The sequence below is a fragment of the Grus americana genome, chromosome 21, assembly GCF_028858705.1.
Source record: "Grus americana isolate bGruAme1 chromosome 21, bGruAme1.mat, whole genome shotgun sequence".
NCBI classification, from domain to species: Eukaryota; Metazoa; Chordata; class Aves; order Gruiformes; family Gruidae; genus Grus; species Grus americana.
Window position 1 is genome coordinate 161,499 of NC_072872.1, and position 17,652 is coordinate 179,150.

The 17,652-nt window shown below is 44.4% G+C and overlaps 1 protein-coding gene across 1 annotated transcript; it reads right to left on the minus strand.

Annotated features, from left to right (window-relative positions):
* Positions 1–347: 347 nt before the first annotated feature.
* LACTBL1 (lactamase beta like 1) lies at positions 348–16,610 on the minus strand. The gene is given in 7 exon segments (XM_054800981.1): positions 348–1,326; positions 3,121–3,226; positions 7,106–7,353; positions 8,753–8,910; positions 11,670–11,779; positions 13,188–13,332; positions 16,566–16,610. Coding segments are annotated over 7 exon segments (1,791 nt in total).
* Positions 16,611–17,652: the final 1,042 nt, after the last annotated feature.

Sequence of the window (17,652 nt, forward strand, 5' to 3'; positions counted from 1 at the left end):
TGATGATACCAGTCAATAACCAGAATAGTCATCAGACAACGTAAGCGTGGAGACTTAAATACTGGGATTTTGTCATGGTATCCAAACACCATCCATCCAGCACATTCCCACCTCTTTTTTCTGCAGCCATCCCTAGTTGCTAGCTGTCCTGTCATGCACTGCCAGGGATTGCAAGCCATTGAAGTCATTTCAGAAGTAGGACATGACATATTTGTTGGGCACAAGAGTCATTTGCCACTATCTTTCCCTTTTCAATGGAATCCATAAAGCCACACAGACAGGAGAGTCTGGTAAGACACAGATTTGGAGCCACCTCCCAGAAGTGGTCAGAAAAGTCGAGGAGACACTTAGCTATAGAATACAGGTTTACGAAGTACACGCACCACATTGTATGTGTTCAGCCCTGGTGCATCAAAGCCAGGAGACAAACCCTTGCGATCGAATGGATAAAAGTTAAAAAGCTGCCCATTTTGGGTCTCCAGTGAGATGGAGGCAGAGCCCAGGTGCAGAACACATGGGAACTCCTTGTCAAAAACAACTTGGAAAACGCGATCTTCCAGGTGGTGGAGCTTGATTGTCCGGTACTTTTCAGGAATCAGCTCTTCCACATGAGGCCCAAACTGCTGCATGACCAGCACTCCACCAGGTCCAACTTTAATCTCATAGAAAGTCAGGTTGGAATAGGTGTAGTAGCCAACATAAGGGCCTGGACTTGGAGGAGGAATCAAGCTTTTCTCTGCCTCTCTGAATGCTGTCTCCATGGCAGGAATAAGATACTCAAATGTCTGAGTCACAATATCTCCACCCTGAGGCCTGGGCCCTGCCATCAGCACAATGAAGCTCAGGCGGAGCTTGGGGATAAGAGAGAAGGTAGCTGAATAACCGTCAAGGTCTCCGTCCTTCCTAATGACATCATATCCCAATTGCTCATTAATCTCCCAGGGTGTGCCGGTCTTGTTAGCAAAGTATTCAGTGGAGCACTTAAACAGAGGGGTCAGCATCGTCTTGACTGTGTCAGGCTCTAGGAGACGACGGTGGTAGGTGCCTAAGAAGACCATTGCCAGCTTGGCAAGGTCAGCAGCTGTGGAGTACATCTGGCCAGAAGGCCTGTACCACCCGAGATCATAGAGAGGGGCCAGCTGCCGGCTGCCGTAGAAACCCACAGCCATCTGGGAGCGGATTGGTGGTGTGATGTCAAAGCCAGTGTCCTCCATGCCCAAGCGGTCCAGGATGTTCTCCGAGATCCAGCGCTGGTATTGCCCCTCAGCTGCATGGTCGGCTAGCACGTGTGCCATCAGTGAGAAGGCCAAATTGCTGTAGTGGCATCTGAAAAGGAAGAGTAATGTATCTGGATCAGCCTCACCTCAGTGATACAGTGTGGGTATGACTACGCAAAAACAGTGGTGAGGTCTCTGCTCTGGGGAAAAATTCTCATTTTATCATATGACAAGCTAAAGAGAGAGATGAAGGAAGGACAGAGAAGAACGGAATGTTGTTACCTTGATTTGTGTTAAGCCAAGAAGAAATTTCTTACAGGAACATCAGTAGAGCTATATAACCACTATGAACAGAAAGAGAGCTGGAGATGGAAAACTGAAAAAAAAAAAGCTTTATACAAAAACCTATATATTTGCATATCCTGACTTATTGTTTATAATTGTTCATCAAAGAATATATCCATTCTTTTTAAGAGCAGAGTTGAGAGTTACAGGTGCTTACCTTTAAGGTCTCAAAATCCCAGGTAAGCCTCTTTGGAGATTTAACATGGTACAATCACTTAAGCGCCTAAGCTACCTTAAGATGGTAAAAGCACTTAAAAAGCACTTAAAAGTCTGCAAAGCAGCATCCAGCAATGTTGAGTCATTAAAGACACCTGAGTCCTTCAGTCTTTAATATGCATAAAGTGATTTAAGTCTTCATACTTGAATGAAGTTTAATGACATGAAGAGATGAATGGGCAACTTTTTTCCAAACGCATTTTCAAAATTCATGATGTTTTCAACCTTGGGGGGGGTGGGGGGGTGGTGGTGGTCGTGGTGTGGCATTTTTTTGTTTGGTTGGTTTTTAATTATGTGAAGCCACACATCTCACTGAGGCCTATTTAGATTGTAAGTTTAGTACCACATCAACAATTTCCAGCCCACCTAGCTGAATAAAAGCATGATGAGCATATATATTTCTACTCAAAGAATAAATACATTCTGGATCTAAAATTCTATAACTGAAATGGAGCTGAATTTCAACATACTCAGAAAAATATTTTAAAATTTCTGTATCAATGAATGGAAATTTCCTTTAGGAAGAATGATCTGTTAGCTGTCAAGTAATAATGGGTTGAGAGACTATGAGTGGGTATCCTTATGTATCTTAATGTTGAGCATAATATAAATACCAAAGAAGATGATGGTATTAAAGTCTTAAAAATCCTTTAAGGAACATCTATTGTAACCTCCTTCATGACATGGGACAGAACTATACAAGGTTGCCATGATCAAGCCATTGAGTCTTCTAAGCTTGCAGACTTCAAGTCATGGTGAATCCTCAGCAACCCTAGGCAAATTGTTTCAGAATGTAATTGTATTCCCTAAAAATTTTGCAGACTTAGAAAGTTTTTCCCAGTTAGTCTGAGTCCTTTCCCTCACCTCTTATCCTCTGGATTCTGTTCATATTTTTGAGTGTTTGCAACTAACTTAATAGACTTTTAACAAGCTATATAAATTATAACAAAAATTAATAGAACTTTAGATAATTTAAAGACATGCAAATCACTACAGACATAGCATGATTTTAAGCGAAATCTATGATGATTTAAACTTATTAAATTAACATGCCTTTCCTCTTTTGAAAAACTGCATATTTCACAATTTAAGGCTCATTGGACCTAACTATAACAGTTTTAATTTGCGTCATCTAGGCTTCTCACTCAGGCTCTATACACATTTAAAAAAAACCCAGGCACCTCCAACAGTCACTCTTTCCAGCCTAAGACATGGGTAGATGGCTGAAGCTCCCTTTAGGAATGGCTTTCTTTTATCCATTGGCCATGGAGACTGCTGGTAGCGCTAATATCACTGGAGAACACAAACCCAGAACAAAAGCTCATAGGTGAATATATCTGACCTGGTTCCTGGATCAGCAACCAAGACGTCATCTTTCAGGAGAGCTAGAGCATCTTGTGTATTGCCCTTCCACAGCAGGCTGGTAGATCTCAGCCTCCTGGGCAGACCTGTGCCATGGAGAAGAGAAGTTAACAATTTGAGACATATCATCGTCCAGAGAACTTTGAGTCTAGGGAAGAGTAAGCAAAAGGAAAGATTCAATGGCAAGATGGAAACAACAGTGATGTACACTTGTGCTTTATACACATAGCAAATGTGCTGCAAGGACCTGTTCATACTGGACTGCAGGTCAGTGTTCAAGTCATGGACCAAGTAATGCATCCGCAAGTGTATTTTGGAAGAGAAGGGCTTATTGGGTGTTGGGGAAATCCCTGTTCGTATTTCCATGTGAGTTATTCCCTTGACTACAAAGATGTGAAACAGCCCCTTTAAACAGATTTTTGTTCTTTACACCTCGCTACACAGGGCTTGAACTTCTCTGAACCATTTCAGGCTTGGCCTAAAGTATTTTTTAGCTTTTTTTTTTTTTTTCAGCTTTAGCAACATTTATTCAGGGTTTCATGTAGAAAAGCTGAAGTTCTTTGCACTTTTAATTCCACAACACTGAACATGGATTCCCTAAAAACTTCTGGCAAAGGACTTTTTAAAATGCAACAGCTCCTTTGCACAGGATCTATGGCTCGCCAAGTTCAGAACTTGGATTACATCTGTGTATTGGGTTTGCGTGGCAAGGTTTTGGTAGCGGGGGGGCTACAGGGGTGGCTTCTGTGAGAAGCTGCTAGAAGCTTCCCCTGTGTCTGATAGAGCCAATGCCAGCTGGCTCCAAGACGGGCCCACCGCTGGCCAAGGCCAAGCCAATCAGCGCCTCTGTGATAACATATTTAAGAAGGAAAAAAAAACAAGCTAGAGAGAGCTTTTGCAGCCAGAGAGAGGAGTGAGAAGATGTAAGAAACTCTGCAGACACCCATGTCAGTGCAGAAGGAGAGGCAGGAGGTGCTCCAGGCGCCGGAGCAGAGATCCCCCTGCAGCCCGTGGTGAAGACCATGGTGAAGCAGGCTGTCCCCCTGCAGCCCATGGAGGAAGGATGAGGGGGTGTAGAGATTCCACCTGCAGCCCATGGAGGACCCCACGCCGGAGCAGGTGGAGGCACCTGAAGGAGGCTGTGGCCCGTGGGAAGCCCACGCTGGAGCAAGTTCCTGGCCGGACCGGTGGACCCGTGGAGAGAGGAGCCCACGCCAGAGCAGGTTTGCTGGCAGGACTTGTGACCCCGTGGGGGACCCCACGCTGGAGCAGTTTGCTCCTGAAGGTCTGTACCCCATGGAAGAGACCATGCTGGAGCAGTTTGTGAAGGACTGTAGCCCGTGAGAGGGACTCCATGTTGGAGCAGGGGAACAATGAGAGGAGTCCTCCCCTTGAGGATGAAGAAGCAGCAGAAACGTGTGATGAACTGACCGCAACCCCCATTCCCTGTCCCCCTGTGCCGCTGAGGGGGGAGGAGGTTGAAGCAGGGAGTGAAGTCGAGCCCGGGAAGATGGGAGGGGTGGGGGGAGGTGTTTTGAGATTTGATTTTATTTCTCATTACTCTACTCTGTTTTGCTTGGTAATAAATTAGATGATTTTCCTCTCTAAGTTCAGTCTGTTTTGCTCGTGACGATAATTAGTGAGTGATCTCTCCCTGTCCTTATCTCGACCCATAAGCTTTTTTTTTATACCTTTTCTCCCCTGTCTAGTGAATGAGGGGAGTGATAGAGCGGCTGTGGTGGGCACCTGGCCCCAGCCAGGGTCAACCCACCACAATCTGAAATGAAATCCTCATTGCAGGATTTGACTTAGAGGTTAGGAGAAAATCAGGAAGGGTACATGACAGAAAAATGACTTGCAATGATCTGCTCAGTGAGCATGTGCTTAATCATGGTGAAGGTAAATGAGGCCCTATTCTTTTGTAGCAGCAAAACATATTTTTCTCAATTGGCATGACCTTGGGATTTGAAAATGAACAAGAGCACTTTTTCTGCTTCTGGTCTGTGGTTATTTGTGCAGCTTAATGACCAGATAAAAGATGCACTGAGCATCTTCCAGTAGAAAATGGGGTCTTTCATTTCCTACTTGCAATAATGGCAGCAAAGAAAATGTTGCACCATTGGGAGAGCTCACCGGCACCATGCCACCAGTGGAGTGTCTCTCATGAAGTTCACTAGAAATGATAAACTAGAGAATGCGTGAGGATAACAGAAAATCCACAGTCATTGATTTATACCTCATGGGCTGCTAATTGACGTGACAAGCATGCTGTTAATAATTTACAATAGCATCTTGCACTGTCATTCATATATATTTGAAAATCACAGTCTTAACAAGCTGGAACTTCCCTCTAGCAATGTTCCCATCAAGAGTTGAGAAGAAAAATCTTTGGAGTTACTTTTGTAATACACAATGTAGAAAAGCCCAGATAATGAGGATATATTATAGATCAGTTTCCACTGGAAGAATTTAGATTAAAAACACTTTACAATATGTCATGCAGTGGCTTTGAAGCTAAGCAGAACCTATTCCTTTTTGGTTTTTGACAGACAGGAAATGTAACACAACCTCAACATTCATTTGATTTTCGGTTAGGATTTTGAAACCATGCTTCTCCTTCTACTAAATTGTCAGAGTCCAAGCTGTTTGGTGTGCCCTGCTGGTGTGGTCTGGGAAATTTCAGCCACATTCTAAAAAGAAAAAAGACACAGGAACGTAAAAGGAGCTAAGCAGGGGCACAAATCCAGCACAGAGATGGAAGCAATGGAATGGCTGCACATTACAAGCAATTCTGCTATGAGCAGATCCACTTTTGACATGTGCTTCCTACAAGTATTTCTAGGGCATACCTCATACCTCACTAGGTGACGGGGAACTGCAGCAGGGCTGGGAGCTGCAGCTGCAGCACACACTGCTCTGCAAGGAGTAGCCAGACCAGCTTCAGGTGCTCCTGAGAGTCAGAGGGGACCAAGCAGAGTTGGTGACCCGAGGACATGATCAGACTGCCTAGAGCAAGATCTTGTCTGCTGTGAGAGGGGCTGGGCAGCGTTGTGCACACATCTTTCTTTCTGCCTCCTGCTGCCACTGGCCATTTTGGGTTGTCTGTCTGTTTTCAGATTTCAGTTACATCATTCCTTTTCGGGGAACCCTTATTTTGATATTGGCTTGCTTCAGGTGGTGCTGTACCCTGTCCTGAGGTACTGCAATTTGCCTACATGCAATTTTGATCTTAGGTCCTAATTTTAGGGCATTTATTCCAATTCGGAATAATGTAAATGCTACAGAGTTTAATTAAAACACCACATGAGTTATTAGCACAGTCTCTTTGGCCGTTAGGTTCTGGAATCTCTGAGTCAAGTATTAGCAGCTTTATTTCTGAGAAAGGCTAAAGTTCTCCTGAGTCTTGTGAGCTCCTTCTACCTTCATGTAAGAGTTACCCAATTATGAAAGCAGCAGCAGATTAATAGTCTTCTGCTAGCAAGTACCAAGCTATTAATAGCTCAGGAATCCCAGATCAGGAACCACACTGACAGCTAAATTTAGCTCAGCGATCAAGGTCTATCTGTTCAAAGCAAAGAGGTTTGGTGCTGCTTTGACCCTCAACTCTACATCTCAGAAAAATGAGAGCAGTCTGGGCTGGAGTACAAAAAGCTGTTGTGCAATGAGAGCCTGATTTCAGGTCATGCTACTGTGTTGAAAGAATTCCCCAGCCTACAGTGCAGCTTGGCCCCTTTCCTAGCAGGTGGCCTGGACAAGAGTTTCCTTTTAGCACTTCATGAAGCTGGCTACAGCTTGCTTCCAAAGGTCCTGCCTGACCTCTGGGAAGTGCAAAGGTGCAGGGTCCATACTGGGAAATGGCCTCAACAGCAACCTTTTTTATCCCTGGCACAGTCTGTTCTCTCTGTGGTCTCTTTCAAGTGGCATGGTGGTGGGCAGAGGGCAAGCAGGTAGCAGTGTTGTCTCACCTGACAGCTGGCTGGCCATTCTGCGCAAGGTAACAGGTGATGGCTTAAGTGGCATTGAGCCTTTTTCCAGAAAAATCAGCCCATCTGCTGTGTATCTCTGTTCTGATTCCTTGAGCCTTCCCAGAGGGTTCTTAATAACAAAGTTCTGGGCGTAACGTTCCAATGGGTCATCAAGAGATGTGACTTTTCCTTCCTCCCACAGCTTGTACAACATAATGGTGGGAAAGATCTTGGAGACACTGGCAATTCTGTTAATGAGCAAACAGTTATAGAAATCAAGCATTAAGAAACCCATGAATCAAGAGGAAAAATGGTCAGTACATGAGATCACCCAACTAACCCACTGTCTGTAGCTTCACATGCAATACCTTTGCTAATTCAGAAGAAAATAGCTAAAATGCAAGTAAGAAGCTTGAACTAATATCCTTAACTCTAACCTTTATGGACCACAACATAACCTCAGTAGTATCTCTCCAATAGTGCTGTGGGCTACAGAACTTTCTCTGTTCACTCAGTATTCATAAGATGACATATTTTGTAAATTGTTATTTAGTAAATACCATAACAAGTTAAAAGCAGTTTATTGGAATTTTAAGGTTAAAATGCCATAAAGTTTTACATTTCATATTCAGAGTTGATATTTGGGCAGCTTCAGAACAGAGTAAAATTTACAAAAGGTCTTTTGGAATAGGACTTTGCTTCTATTTTGTTGGATTTTGAAAACAGGGAAGTCTCTGTGGCGCAATGGGTTAGTGCATTTAGCTGTTAAGCAAAAGGTTGGTGGTTTGAGCCCACCCACGGACGCATTCCTGTTTCCCTGTCTGTGGCAGGGACCCCTAAGGTTCCTTCCAACCCAAACCATTCTATGATTCTGGAAAAAATACCATGAGGTCATCTTTGCAGGGATTTTACCACGATACAGGGGGGATAAAAACAGGTAATCAGAGCTGCTGAAACTTTCAAAAAATGTTTATTCTGAGGACAACATTTGATAGAGTGCAGCCCATATGTTTTATATATAGCACAGTTATAAATTACTGAATATAGATCTTTAAAGAAAGTAAGCACTTCCTTTGTATTTGTGTTTGTGGTTTTTTTAACACACACTAAGAGCTTGATTCTATCTTCATCTAAAAAAAATATCCAATAGGGCTTTGACTTCACTAGGAGAATGAATAAGCATACAGGTCTACATTATTTTTTCAGTAAATACTATTCCCAATACGATTTTTGCTAGACTGAACTTTTTTTTTTTTTTTTTAAATCCTATGGCACTGTCTCCTCACTGTTCACAAAATCTGTCTCTCAGTCTTCAGATTTGTGCCCTAGGCCTCCTCAAAGCATGGAGACATTCCTACGTAAGGAGTAGTATGTTTTCAGGTTCTTCAGCGTGGTCACTGCTATTCCAATTTAAAATATTGTCAGACCAAATTAAAAATAAAAATAAAATCCAAAGTAAACAACTCAGGAAGTCACAAACATATGATAATTTAGGGACTAGGTGAAGCATTGTCTCACAAAATTTCTGCAGTCGACCTGAGCTAGTAGAAAATGTGGTTTCTGACAATGGCTCTATTCCCAGATATCAGATCTCCATATGTGTATCTGCTCTTTTTCTAGCTCTCATGCCTGTGATTCATGTCTCACCTGTAAATAGTGTACTCATTGGGCACCACTGAGGAGGGGTCCGAACCATTCTTCTTCCCGAAGTTGCCTGTCCAGAGCACAGTGTCGTTGTAGATAACAATGGCAGACATGGCAGGGAGACCAGAGATATGAATCTTTTGGCGCAGCATCATATCTACCTGGACAATGATGGGAAATTATGAATTTCCAAATGAAGAGACTTGTAATGCATCTAGTCTGTAACAGGGATAGAAGACCCAGATCATCAGCCCTCCTTACTTCCAAGCACTTGAGAGTGATTTTTTCAAATGTATTTTGGCAAAAGAAAAATAACAGCTGTACTGTTCCTTTGAATTGCTTATGCTGAATTATCCAGTAGCTTTGTTTCAGTCTACATGTCCACCGTGTAGAAGAATGTGGTGCTTATCCTTATAATACCTATGACTCTTATACGATTAAAAACAAATGCTAAAACCTAATAGTTGTAATTTCTTCCTTTTTTAAACTGTACTGTGCACATCTATTCTTTGCACTAGTATTTTAGGTTCATAGATGTATGAGAAAACAATCCAGACTTTTCAAATATCCTATGACGCTTTTCATGCCGTGAAACACGCTACAGCTAGGACTCCTGTTTAAACTGCAATCTGAGAAACAGCAGTGAGCAACTAGAGGGCTGTGATTGCTCTTCGCTCCCTGTTCTGCCAGGGTTGTGTAGACCCAATCAGTCAGCTGTGCTCCACGCACCTCCTGCAAGCAGAATACATTGGTCTTGCTCTTTTATAACTTTTTCAAAGCTATGGTATCATCATGCATAAGCTATCTTTTGCGCAGAAAGGCTAAGACATAAGAAATGGCCTTCCAAGCCCAGCATTTGAGACAAGAAAGGCCAAGACTTGTCATGTCCTCAGGACCTCTTCACTGGATGAATGGGTGAGGTGCACTGACAGCCAACAGTGGAAACACGTAACTTGTGCCAAATCCTTCTGGAGTGGTTTTTGCCCTTCCCTCCCCATGTGCCAGTGGCCCATCCTAGTGTGGTTAGGTACACCAGCACCTCCAGAGAACAGACTGGTCTGGTGTCAGCAAGCATGGTCCTCCTTAGAGTTTTCTCAGAGAGAGTCTAGCATGTAGACTTGCCTAAGCCTGCAAAAAATTCGCAGAAATACATGATGCTCTTCTAGACTCGAGTGTCATTGAATCCAATACTCAGCATTTGGATTTGGCCACTAGCAAGACTCTTCTGAGGAAAATGTAGGACTTTCTGAGAAGCAAAAGCATTTACCCTTAGAAGAGAAATGTTTCCTTAAGCCTCATGCATGAGTGAATGTCACTCTCCTGTTTCAAGCTGCCGTGGGCTAGGAAAAAGTCCTCCCCCGTAAGCAATATAATTGCATCTGGTACTGTCCAGAGTCCCAGTTCCAGGGTCCCTGGCCTGGAACAGGATGGTAGTTTGTCTCAGGTAGTGCAAGATCTTTAGTGTGGGTTCAAGTGTCCACAGACTTAGGCAGAACCTAAGGGCATCTGAAGATACACTTTAGACATGCAGGTGGCTAAGCCCCCTTGAAATACCTATATTTTCCTATGCATCTGGTGTTCAGATTCTCTGTGTCTTATTCCATCTGCAAAATAGGAATAGTTTCACCAGCCTACTTCAAAGAAGTGCTTGGATACTTCATTTCTGAGGAGCACAAAAAGGGAGGTTAGATGACTCTCTAATGAACACTCAATGTTCTGCACATTCCCCCACTTCTCTGACTAATCCTAATTGAATAATAAAATACCTCTCCATAGTAACCCCAGAGACAGCGGCAGAGACTTCATAACAGTGAATGTGAAGTGATAGCAATTGAAATTCAGTGTACATAAAGCGATGCGCATGCAGGAAAACAACGCTGACTCCACAACACATACACACAGATGGGCAGCGAGCTGGTCATTAGCACTGAGGAACAAGACCTTGGGGCTATGCTGGATGCTCCTATGTAAACATTTGCTTGGTGCCCTATGGCAAAAATAAAAAGGTAAATCAAATATGAGGGACTATTAGAGAAGTAACAGAAAACACCATTTGATCACTGTATAAATCCCTGATCCACTTGCACCTTGAATACTGTATACAGTACTGATTTCCCACATACAAGAGAATGCTAGAGCTAGAAAAGATTGAAAGAAGGCTAAAAAGAATGATCAGAGCTGTGGGACAGTTTTTATTATGACTAATTAAGCTATGCATGAGAAAGAGACAAATGAGAGGGTATATTATATGAGAGGGGTCTACAATATCAGGAGTGTCCTGTCATAGCATGGCTGTCCTTATGGTCCATGCAGTCAAGGCAACGCTGCAGTGTTTCCTCATTGCAAAGGGAGCTACCAGAATTTCAGACAGTGCCAAAATTTCAGAGACAGCATAGCATACTGCAGAAAAGCAGGTCTCTCTTTCATTCAGATGCAGGTCCCCTTCCTCTTCCCCTTCCCCTGTATTCCCTTCTTTGAAGTTACCTACAAGTAGCTTTTTAATTTTGAAATGGTGGCATGGGGAAAGCCAGCAAAGCAATAAAATAAGGAATTGGCAGTCACTGATGAATAGGAACTAGTTACATGAGTCATCTACTTTCCAGGACATGAGGGCTGCCTGGTAGTAGACAAGATGCCAAGAGCTAGCATTTTGTGCTGATGGGTGCTCACCAGGCCTTCTGATGGACAAGTAATAATGTTTCTTCATCATAGCTTACCCTGTGGATAACTAACTGCTTATTGACCTGTTCTGTATGTTCAGTGAAGGTATTTTATATGCCCATTTCTAGGTTCACATGTTATCCACCTCCTTGATCTCCTTCCCCAGAGATGCTCTGGGCAAAATACCTATTGTCCCCTTTACACCTTCAGAAAAGCAGTCATGAGCTCTGTTTCCCTCTGTTCCCTTCTCCTCACAGACCTTCTCCAATGCATCCTTCAGAATGGGGATTGGGTGGTCCAGTGGTACTGGTTCAGGATAGCGGGGGCACATCTGCACAGCTTCTGATCTCACTTCCATCACAGATGGGCCTGGAAAACATTTCAAAGATAGTGTATGTGACTTCAGTAGACACACTGACAAGCTCTAACCTCATCCAATAGCCAGCACTAGCTTTCTTGCTTGTGTTGTCCAAAGCTGAAGGACACTTCTGCATAGGAAAGAGACAATCTTGAATTCTTTCTATCTCACATAAAACAGGACTTGAAGAGGGCACTGTGCTCTGTTATTGCTTATTGCAACATGGGATGGACAAGAGCTGCAATAGGCTTCAACTGCCTCTGCAACTTGGAAGAGTATGGAACTGGGACTACAGAAGACTCTGTAGGGTACCTGACAGTGGGTTTAGACCCCATGAAAGTGTTCTGCCCATGTCTAGGGGAAAGTTTGAGTTTGGGTTCAGGAGGACAGAGTTGTCCCGTGTGTATTGTAACCTCAGAAAATAGATATAGAAGTGAATTCTGAGTGTCACCTGAAATCTGATACTATAACAACAGTTGATAGGCTGCATACCTAGTATATTAGCTGTCTTCTGAATTAGCTGTATCCTGCATATACCAGAGACATGTCTTAAATTTTTGTGGCAAGCAAAGATCTTTAAACTCAGTGAGAGATGGAAATTCTCTTACTTGGAGGCACTATTTTCCCAGTTGATCCCAAGGTGTTCATAAACACAGGTCCTCTGCTTTCTAAGCTGTAAACAAAATACTTATTTATCTTTTTGCTTACCAACTGAGCATGAAGCATTAGAAATACAGATGAGAAGAGAAATGGCACTATGAAAACTTTGAAATGAATGGGGATGGATACACAAGAGCCTACAGGCAGCCTCCGATATTCTGATAAAAATGTAGGGTCTGAAATCTTTTCAGACATTGACCTATGAAGTACCTCTGGCACCTTTGCTGTGGATTTTATAACACCTTTGGGCTACTTAAAACTCTGATCCAATTACACTGTGTATATTTCATCCTTGCACATATACTGCATTGAGTCTATTTGTTGAGTTTTCTGTAAGCAACATAAGGGAATTCTGGTGTGAACTGGGGCCTTGAGATGGTTCAGAGATCTAAGATCAGGGGAATAGGAAGGGAAGAAAATCCATAAACTGAAGCACATGCTAAGGTGTAAAACAAAATCTGTTCTAAACTGGAGTGACTTTTACAACAGAATGTAAAACAAAATGTCTCCTTGGTATGTCAATTAACGTAGGTTAGCACCAGAAATAATGGAGCTTCCCTGGACATGAGAAGAGTTACATGGTACTCCACCAACCCAATGTTCATCTCCTCTGTGTCCTTGCACCAGCTAGGAGGAGGTAAATTTGTGTGCTGTTCGGGGAAGCGCTCTTTGGGGAAAAATGTCCACATGGGGAGAAAGGCGTTTATTGGTCTCACAAATTTCTGTACCAAACCATGGCCAAGCTTAAAGATCACTCACTGGGCTCCACCTTGGGAAGGGTGTACTGCCACAGAAAGCAGCCTGTCATTGCAACAGACAACAGGAAGAAGAAGATGACCAACACGTGAATCCACTTCACCTCCATAACAGTGAGCTTGAGGAGGCTCCGGCTGCTGGATGCTTGCTGTAAGCAGAAAAGACATGATCTCAGAGAAAGAAAAACTGCCTCTCATGCATACCAACTAGGTGAGAGAGGCACACTACATCGGAGAATAAAGCTCCTGCAGAGAGATGGACTAGTTCCAGTACTATTGCGACACCAGAGCTGGGCATACCCGACCACACTGAAATAACTGGAACCAGAGATGACTTCTTGTCTTCCAATGAGGTTTGCAAGACATTACTCTCCTTAGCTTGTTGGCCTTGTTGGTTCTTGTAGAAGAAAACCATCCATTCCTTTCGCCTTTTCCCCTCCCTGCAGGTGAACCTCATCAGCCCAGGCTGGTAGGATTCTTTGTTACAGCTCTCATTTCCTCCATTCTCAACTGTCATGACTTATTCCTGGATATCTTTCCAACCCCTTTTTTCCAGAGTCCAGCATCTGTTCATGGCAGCCATCAGCCAGATCATCTGAGCAGATACAGCTGTTATAGATGAATGATAGAATTTTTCACCATGTACTGCCCTTACCCTTCTATTCTGCGCCTGTAATTCCCATTATATCATGTACCATCTGTAAGCTTGGCATTTACAGATGCCATGTTTTGGAAAACTGGCTAATATTTTGGGTTTGTGCAGCTCTCACAACACTGGAGACCATCCAGATTGGTGATACTACCATATAAATATTGAAGAAAAACAAGGAACAGATGACAAATGACTAGGTACCTAAGCATGAGCTGTGCTCTTTCACTGACTGTAGGAGGTCAATAGGATGCTTTGGAAAGTTTAGCAATTAATGTTATAAACCATATGGCCTGCCATTTGCATCCAATATGGTCCACATTCCAAAGCTGTTTCAGGTTGTCTGGACTCACTTGTAGGATAGACAGACTAAAATACTCCCTTTAGATTTCCACATGGCCCTTTTTTTCTTTTTTGAGATACAGGACAGTTCATGCAACAGCTTCTGCAAGTCAACTGAGCCTTGTCACTCACAACAAGGGAATCTGCAAAGCCACTTCCAGACTCGCACACGGCTCTGTGGCTCCATAAGGATCCAGTTGGGGAATCTAGCCCCTGCTGAAACTCTAGGTTGCAATTCCCCTTTCTGTACAGCAACAGAAATATGTCACAATTATTTCTGAAGCCCTTTAGCCTGCTCAGGCATTCCGACATAAATTTCCGAAGGCTGCTTTCTTTAGGTTCTTCCCTAACGTAATTAAGTCTTCAAGGAAGGCTTAAGACCATACAGGTGCCTGCAGACCCACTCAGACCTGAGCCTGCCAGCACACACATGCAGTCCATATTCCAGCTGTCAGACTAAGTAACACATGCTCCTAAATAGCGGAATGCCATTTTGACAACAAAACCAGTTTGGTTTAGATATATGCAACCTCATACAGTGCCTTAGTAGGCAGGAGATCATATCTACACAAGGAGAAGCTTGTGTACTGAGATCTCTTTAATCACCCCCACACTGGCAGGCTTCAATTTATGCTGAAGGATGCTGCCTACAGCTGCAACGAGATGTTGTTTTCCTGCAGCCCTCTTTGCCCTGGAGTAGTCATGGGGTGACTTTTTTAGATTTAGTCCCATCATAATAAGGTGGTCCCACCAATCTGCAGTTCCTCTGACGATTTTTCTGCCTCTTTCCTTGCTTCACTGAGAAACCCTGATTCCTGGGTCCCTAAGAGCCAGGTGAAAGGAAAAGATTTTTTGGTATATGCCTCATCTCGTGAACTCCAGACTCCATAGACCACTAATCGAGCACTCAAAACACCAATACTGAACTCTCATCCTTTAGTCCAAACTCCCCTTATCTCTTGTGGATGATGAGCACCCTGAATGTCTCTTTCGTTCTTTGACCCATAATCTAGTGGCAATGCAATAAAACTGTGGCAATGCTATGAAACTAGAGACATGGATCCCTCTCTTTTATTGACAGGGCACCAAATAGGCAAAAGTGTGAAGAATATTTATCACCCTGTGGAGATGCTCTACCCTCTAAGCTACCTTTCAGGAAAAATACCACTTTTCCCCTGTACCTGGGAGACTGTCAGACAAACAGATGGACAGACACCTACAAACAGACTCCTCACACCTCCCACTCCAGGAACTCTCTGGTCTCACCTCCCTTCCAGCTGGTTTCTCCATCTCATGTACATTGCTCAGTAACTGTCACTGCTAACAGCACAAACACAGCAAGGGAGGGGGAGGGAGGCTACCAAGCCCTTAGACACATGCAAATGAATGCAAACACATGCAGGAACAAGTGCACGCAACTTCCCATAGGTAAGTTAGCTGTATTGTACTTTTTTTCCCTTGAGCTTTGAAAAATTAGGATGGGGGGAGGACAAATGGGGATTTCAGATAGACCACCCAGGTACACTGTCCTGCCCCACTATGCTCATCTAGGCAGACTGTCACAGACCCTGCGAGCCGCCCAGGCAGAGGCACATCTTAACACCGGTGAGGGAGAGCCAGACAGAGCCCCAGTCCCCTGCACATACCATCACCAGGAGCCGTCTCAGTCCCAGAGGCTGTTGTCAGGCATCTCAGCGTGTGCGTACCATAACAAAACCACACCGTCTGGTCTCAGCCCCGGTGAGGGGGGAGCAGAGCACCTTGCCATGCTCCCAAACACAGCTTGCTGCTCAGTCACTCTGGCTGAAGTGGCTGTTTTTAGCTCCCTGACAGTCCTGCTCCGGGTTTCCCTGTCTGTTTGACCCATTCAGACCCTCCAGAAAGTGCTGCTGACCTCCCCTGGGCAAGGAGATTAAGTGACGGGAACAGAATGGCATTTGCTCTCAGGAAAGTGCCTGAGAGATTGAATGTTAATTCTTCCTAATGCTTCTCTGCCATGTGTGTGAATCGCAGCTGAAACCATGAGGGCTTCGCAATCTATTTATAGCAGCTTGATCTCCTCCTGACATCTAAACAGGAGGCGATTAACTCATGAGATGGACAGCCCCTGCGTGCCTCCGTCCATCCGTCTGTCGCTGGGCGGGCCTGGGAGGGGGCAAACTGGGCTGTTTGCAGGAAGGGGAGGTGGGGGAGCTTAAGCCAAGAGCTCAGGCACTCTCTGGGCTTAATCCTGAACAGCCTCCTGGAGATCCCCCACAGTGATAGACAAAAGAGTCATTCCCAGCTAACAGGTTCACCAGACATAGATGGAGCCAGTATTTTCTTTCCCCTTAGCTGCTGGGGACTCTGAAGGATGGTAGAAGGTTGTGATTTGCATAAGGTGAGCCTTACCCGCAGCTGTAACCCATCCATGGCTGCTCACAAGTCTCTTCTCATCCCCTGTGCTGCCTGTCTCCACAAACGAAAGGCTCATAAAACCCTATTGTAACGAGAAACAAAAAGTTAGTGCAGGAAAAAAATGGATGGAAGCCCAGACTAACAAAGCTCAGCTCGGATAAGCAGAGCAGCAGGGAGGGACTGGTTTTGGATAGGGAGATAAACCACAGTAACCACGTAAGTCCCCGGTTACACCTTCCCTCTCTCTACTCTGGTTTAGCAGCACCTTGTGTTTGCGGTAAGGGCTGGACCCAAGCTCTGGGACTTGCCAGAGCCCAAAGCCATCCTCACACCACCTCCCAAGCACAAGGAACTGGAGCTTCGAGACCTTTCAGGCTGACACATTTCCATTGTGCCTGCTCTTCAGGGTCCTTCCAGCACTCTCCCTGGCTTCTCAGCCTTGCTCCCTCTACACAGCCAACATCACCCTCCTTAGTCTGGAATCACAGACACAGCCAAGAAACTGTATGACAGATTTGGAAGTACCAAGATAATGGCATGGCTGCCACCTCTCCCATAATATCTCCCTCTTGTCTTGCTACCTGGCAGCGGCAATTCAATAGGCACACACACCCCCCGCCCCCCATAAGAGCTCTTACCAGCCTTGCTGCTACCCTCCTGCTTCCAGTGCTGATGAATTTGGGGCTGTCCTGGAGCTGCAGATGTTAAGAGCATCTGAAGCACTAATCCCAACAGTCAGCCTCTCTGAGCACAGATTAATCCACCATGCCTCACCCCTCCTCAAGCAATGCAGCATCTGTCCAGGGATGCAGTCAAAAGGGAGTATTGCTGGTGAATTCATGGCTTAAACAATACAGCGGAGTGGAAGATGGGGAGCTGGGGAGGAGGGTATCCTTAACAGAGTCAGCTGTAAATGTTAATAATGAACTGCCATTATCATGTAAAGTACATTATAAATGCTCTCCAAAGAGGAGGGCACAGTCATGCCCCCAGTTATGGACCAAATCCAGGGGGACTATGCACCTCAGGGATCCTGCCATCCTGTTGCCTTCTTCAGATATTCACAGGTAAGGCTATTCTC